Source organism: Salvelinus sp. IW2-2015, linkage group LG31 (assembly GCF_002910315.2).
Source record: "Salvelinus sp. IW2-2015 linkage group LG31, ASM291031v2, whole genome shotgun sequence".
NCBI lineage: Eukaryota > Metazoa > Chordata > Actinopteri > Salmoniformes > Salmonidae > Salvelinus > Salvelinus sp. IW2-2015.
Window position 1 is genome coordinate 25,138,451 of NC_036870.1, and position 6,567 is coordinate 25,145,017.

Below are 6,567 nucleotides of genomic sequence, written 5' to 3' on the forward strand. Positions count from 1 at the left end.
ACGAATTTCTTCTTCGAGATTGTCCACCCGTTTGTCCTCTGTTTATCCCCTAACTCCTTGCTTCATGTGCAAAACAACGAAAACCCGCCACCTACTGGAGGGATACAGATTTTCTGCCGAGTTGGTCCTCTCTCTTCCTTTTACTCTCTGATATTCTGTGTTTATGCGCAATAAATTTCTCTTCAAACCATACATAAAAAAAGCGGTGACGCAGTACACACAAGACCGCTATTCGTCGCTCAGGAAACGGACTGTGCTCGAGACCGATTGCATTATGAACAAATCTTTCGCCTAGGCATGCGAACAATTATGCATTGCTACTTAATTTAAGAACAGGCCATTTATTTCAGTTGTAATGCTTAATATTATTTAGTTATTAGATTCCGTGTTAGCAGTGAGCTAGCTAGCTATCAAGCATCTTCTGACAGTGACATTTATGTCTCTGCCTTGTGCTGTGTTCTCCGTCTTGGAATGGGATCGCAGACTGATGTTCCGAACAGCTTAGTGATTCAAACGAACAAATCCAGGTAATATAACGTTAGTTTACTTTTAGAAGGGTTTGATAAAAGTCAATGAAGTACTGTTCGAGGTGTGAGACAACTTTGTGGATGTCTGACTGGCCAAGTTATCATGTTCAATAAGCTATAAAGACTAGCTAGCATTTCTACATCATGCACGCTATCAACAAGCTAGGCTAGCAGTTAGCTAGCAAACTCAGCACTGCAAGAGCCTATAGTCAGCCAGTTTTCTAGAAATCTACCTAACAGTTTCGCAACATGTCTCTGCTACCATCAAGCTTAAATGTGTGTTTAAGAAACTATTAAAGTATTACTTATTTGCTAACTAAGCTAGTTATGTCTTCTTGGCTAGCTTACTTCGTTTTTTCCACTAACTGTTCTGTCATGCACTAGCTAGCTAACTTTTCCTTCCACAAACCTGAGCCAAACCTTGCTGCGTTGCCTAGTTGTTGATTGAGGTGATGACACTACCCTTTTTTATTTTTGTACTTATGTATTCTATATTGTTTTCTTGTGGTGCTTTTTTTTATACTAACCCTCGGGCTTCCAACCATACCTGCACACCATTGTATGTATTTGTTTGATCTGTATTGTTGTTTATCACTTATTTTCTTTTTTGCAAATACATTTAAACCTAAACCCCCAGATGGCAGCTGTGTAGGTCAATGTTTAACTGATGGATTTGTTGCCCCAACTTGTGCTGTGTATAACAATGCTTGACAGATGATTGGGTGAAGTGGACAGCATATCTTATCACATCATTCCCGGCACACGCCCTTTTTGTTTGAACACTAACATACGTAGAACAGGAAGTCATTGTCCGAAGTTGATAGTGTACTTTTGTAAAGAACAATGATACACTGAATAAGCACAAAAGTCCGGTGGACAGTGGTCCTTTCCATTGTCATCTCAGCCCTGTGCAAGTAGGATAGCCTAGGTGTTTGTTTCTGCATTCACTTCTTCAGTAGACCTTTTCATGATGACACAATTAGGCCTAGATGTCAAACACCAAGTTTCTGCTTTTATGCAGCAAACTACATCCTCCCACGAAAGCAGTAAGAGATAGATGAGAGCCTTTGCACTCTTATCTAATGTCGTCAAGAATGGCCATGCATTCGAATAGCCATGTCATAGATTCACAAAATGCTAGTTAGTCTCCAAGCATTCTGTGCTTCTAGGCCTATGACATGGCTATTCCAATGCATATCTGCTCTCAATAGGGTATGCCACTCCCACACTCATGAGATCTCAGAGAAAGAATTAAAGCATTGACAGAGCTGCTGTGAAAAACGAAATATGGTCATTTGATTTCTGTTTTTTTACCTGCTTGTATTACAGTCTTGATTAAAAAATGAAGGTAGCCTATATATTGTTGTCTGTATTAGAACATGGTCTGTGAAATCCTTGGGACGTCCCTACTTCCCCATTGAAGTTGAAATGATGGTTTAGGGTAGGGATGTCCTAAGGATCCTGGATAGCACTGACTACTCCTGAGTGGCGCAGAGGTCTAAGGCACTGCATCTCAGAGCAAGAGCCGTCACTACAGTCCCTGGTTCAAATCCAGGCTGGATCACATCCAGCGCACAATTGGCCCAGTGTCGTCCGGGTTTGGCTGGGGTAGGCTGTCATTGTAAATAAGAACAAATTCTTAACTGACTTGCCTAGTTAAATAAAGGTTAAATTAAATGTTTTTTTAATATATTATTTTATAAATAGAAAATAGGCCTACTACTGGGATAGGCAATTTGGCCCTGTTTATAATCCATAGGCCAAATCCATGCCAGGGATTTATGCAATGCAGAGAAACATAGGATATTTGCTAAATATAATGTATATAGCCGCTTTCATGAATTCCTAATCTGCACAGCAGAGCATAATTTCAGTTCTACTCCATGCTTTTCTTTCTAAACAGCCTTCTGAATGATGCAATACTGCACATTGTAGATAGAAATGCCATGAATAGAGCTGACATGATTCATCTTCACTCATGATTTTTACATTTGAGAGAAATGTCAGTTCTACACAATGCTTTTCTATCTGAAGACAGAAGTATGTTCTACAACATTGTTGTGCCTGTCTGACCCCAGCCCAAGTTCCTGATTAATTGTGTCTGTGTCATGGATTCCCCACAGAGTGAAATATGACATGGATGACTCGCTTCTCTGTGTCTGTCTCTCTCCTTCAGATCCTCCTTCTCTGAGTGACGCAGCTATGTATATGTTTGGGCCCCATGGTTGACTGCCAGGTGTGTGTAGTGTTTTTATTCCCCGTACTCCTCCATAGCCAACCCCAGCCCCATATCCCCCAGCCCCATATCCCCCAGTCCTAACCCCAGCCCGCTTCACCCTGTGTCAGAGTATTTTGCTTGAACTAGCCCGTGTCTAAGTCCTAGCCCCAGCTCCAAACCCATGCCCCTTTGCCCCTAGATCCTTCTCCTTCCTTTCCTCACACCAGCCCCCTCCCCATTCAAATCACCCACTTCCAGACCTAGCACCAGCCCCACTCCCAACCCTGTTCCCCCAGCCCCACACTCTATCCGCCAGCCCAACTCTCTATCCCCTACCCCTCTCTCCTGGCCCACCACCATCTATCTCCAGACCACGTCCAGCCTCCGTACCATGCTGGGGAGAAACATGTCCCAGAAGCTGAGTGGGCTGCTGATAATCTTGGGGCTGGCGTGGGGGCTCATGTTGCTGCGCTACACCGTGCAGCAGCCGCGCCACAAGAGCAGTGGCGAGTTACGCCAACAGATCCTGGAGCTGAGCCGGCGATATGTCAAGGTGCTCAACGAGGAGAACCAGAACACACTGGGAGGACCGCAGGGCCCCTCCATGGCCGGTTATGGTAAGGGCTGTTTTAGAGAAACCCTGAAGCTACACTTTTCTCTGGTTATGGCTCTGGAAATGAAAGGAACCGCTAATTTACTACTTGAACAAAAATTGATTGTTTTATTTTTTCTCGCTCTCTCTCTCACACACACACACAGCTGATCTGAAGAGGACCATAGCAGTGTTGCTGGACGACATCCTGACGCGCCTGGTCAAGCTGGAGGGGAAGATGGAGCTGGTCGCCAACACTTCAGCCACTAACTCCTCCCATCCTGCAGCAGGCTCCCTGGCCTCAGCTCCAGTTGCCTTACACAAGCAGGACACGCCAGGCAACCACCGCCTGGAAACGCCTCGCCTCCCTCCACACACACCCAACAGACCTCGCCCAGGGGTATAGTAGTGTGGGTAGTGATTGAGGCCCTGTTCAAGTAAAAAGTGCATCTTTTCTTCTTTAGGTAGTCACTGATCTATTAAGGATGGTCAGGTGGTAACTTTCCTTTCACTTATCCATTAATTTACAGATCAGTGATTAGTTCATGGGAGGAAGAAAAGAGTGAGGATGTATTCTAGATCATTTAAAACTAACCTAACCCTGAGAAAGGACTGACTGCCTGTACCTTTCCAATAACTACTTGGCTGATTGACATTTTTTTACATAGACATTTGAGCATCTTTTTTAATACTATCAGTCATGGACTCTTAGGCATACGTTTTAGATTCCCTAATTGTTTTTTCATGAAAGGGTCTACAAACTGCGGATGTGTCTAAGGATGTCTGTGGGCAGCAACAAAGCATCAACAACAGTAGAGGAAATGAACAAATGTCTGTACTCTGTGGAGTCTTCAAGAAAGCTGATGATGAATATGAATGGCACAGCCACCCCGATATTTTATCCCTTGGACAGACCGACTATGAATTTTCTGTACTGCTTCTTTAAATCTCATCCATATCAGAAGTTGCTGAACTAAACAATGCACTCATGGTAGTTTTGGAAATGATGTAGTTGAGTTTGCAGAAGCTCCTGGTGCTTAATATGTAGATTTGAAGAGTCCCTTTTTAGGTTTTTTATATATATATGATATAAAAATCTATTTAGCTGTTGTACAGTAGACTTTCTTTTTTAAAGGATAAAAGTGATAATCCAAAGATTTTTATTTGCACTCTCCTTGAAGGCTTCAAAAATGTATTTTTACTTTGATTTTAGATGGTGTATAACAAGTTGAATGTAACTGTCAATAAGCAGATGATTACCAAGTGGTTACAATTGATCAATTCCAACTCCATCTCTATCCTCTTTGTCAGTACTCGGACTGTTAGTCCTTGTTGATTCCCCTTGCAGATACGAGTGGTTAGGGCCAGGACTTTTTCCTGACTGACCAGTAAAAACTCCTATCCCAATCAATGTACAACCTGTTTTTTGTCTCAGTTTAGCCCTCTGATGAAGTTGCTTGTCTATTTCTTACACATATCAGTCTGAGCTCACATTACACAGCGATTGTTGGGGGCTGTCCTAAAAATAGTGGGCTAACCCAATGTTTATACTTTTAACTTATGGGACTGCCTGTCTATGGTACACCCTTACCCCCTTTACTACAAACCATTAGCTGCATCCTGATTCTCCGCCCTTACAGAAATGTGCACTTAAACACGATCTTTCAAATCAAAGTTTATTTGTCACATGCGCCGAATACAACAGGTATTGATAGACCTTACTGTGAAATGCTTACTATCAAGCCCTTAACCAACAATGCTGATTTATCTTTTTAAGTAAGAAAATATTTAAACAAAATAAAGTAACACAACAACAATAAAGAGGCTATATACAGGGGGTACCGAGTGGATGTGCGGGGGTACAGGTTAGTCGAGGTAAAATGTACATGTAGGTAGGGGTAAAGTGACTATGCATAGATAATAAACAGTGAGTAGCAGCAGCATAAAAAAGGGGGTCAATGCAAATAGTCCGGTTAGCCATTTGATGGACTGTTTAGCAGTCTAATGGCTTGGGGTTAGAAGCTGTTAAGGAGCCTTATGGACTGCGACTTGGTGCTCCTGTACTGCTTGCCGTAGGTAGCAGAGAGAACAGTCTATGACTAGGGTGGCTGGAGTCTGACAATTTTTAGGGCCTTCCTCTGACACCGCCTGGTATAGAGGTCCTGGATGGCAGGAAGCTTGGCCCCAGTGATGTACTGGGCCATACGCAATACACTCTGTAGCACCTTATGGTCGGACGCCGAGCAGTTGCCATACCAAGTGGTGATGCAACCGGTCAGGATGTTCTCGATGGTGCAGCTGTAGAACCTTTTGAGGATCTGAGGACCCATGCCAAATCTTTTCAGTCTCCTGAGGGGGAATAGACATTGTCGTGCCCTCTTCACGACTGTCTTGGTGTGTTTGGACCATGATAGTTTCTTAGTGATGTGGACGCCAAGGAACTTGAAGCTCGCAACCCGCTCCATTACAACCCCGTTGATGTGAATGGGGGCGTTCTCGGCGCCCATTTTCCTGTGGTCCACGATCAGCTCTTTTGTCTTGCTCACGGTGAGGAAGAGGTTGTCCTAGCACCAGACTGCCAGGTCTCTGACCTCCTCCCTGTAGGCTGTCTCATCATTGGTGATCAGGCATACCACCGTTGTGTCGTCCATCAAACTTAATGATGATGTTGGAGTCGTGCGTGTCAACGCAGTAGTGGGTGAATACGGAGTACAGGAGGGGACTAAGCACACACCCCTGAGGGGCCCCCGTGTTGAGGATCAGCGTGGCAGATGTGTTGTTGCCTACCCGTACCAGCATGCATTCAAAAGCATTTGATTGGTTTAAGCATTGGCTGGAGGGTGTTTCCACCATTGTTAAACCTAGAATCCTTAATTGAAACAACAAGCCGTCTCTGCTCCTGTTTTGGTAACAGCGCTGAAGGATGGGCCTGGCGAAATGTAACAACTCTCAAATTCATAGACCGAGGTATGGATGCAAGGACTGACCATCCATGATATCAAAAGTATAGTCCGAACCATGTTTTGAGGCTATACATGTTTGTTTACATGTACATTGTTTTCAAACATTGGAGTAAAACAAGCTAATATTATGGGTTCTGATAGGGTACGACAGTTGACCTAAACTCATGCGTAATTTATAAGTTATATTATTCAAGAATCAATGGCTATATATCATTAATTTATAAGTCCCGAAATGGATGTAGCAACTAAGGATTCAAGATTTAAATT

General features: G+C 43.5%; 1 protein-coding gene across 1 annotated transcript; it reads left to right on the forward strand.

The window, feature by feature from the left end:
- Positions 1–127: 127 nt before the first annotated feature.
- Positions 128–4,748, forward strand: LOC111955892 (coiled-coil domain-containing protein 126). Its single transcript, XM_023976252.2, has 4 exons — positions 128–527; positions 2,704–2,763; positions 3,116–3,362; positions 3,505–4,748. Exons 2-4 carry the CDS (start codon positions 2,749–2,751, stop codon positions 3,741–3,743), a joined length of 501 nt encoding a protein of 166 aa, XP_023832020.1. The 5' UTR covers positions 128–527; positions 2,704–2,748; the 3' UTR covers positions 3,744–4,748.
- The last annotated feature ends 1,819 nt before the right edge of the window (positions 4,749–6,567 follow it).

Bases quoted from the DNA above. Each gene is read 5' to 3' on its own strand.
- LOC111955892 (XM_023976252.2), top strand. The intron at 3,363-3,504 runs GTAAGGGCTGTT...ACACACACACAG, and splicing joins CCCCTCCATGGCCGGTTATG to CTGATCTGAAGAGGACCATA.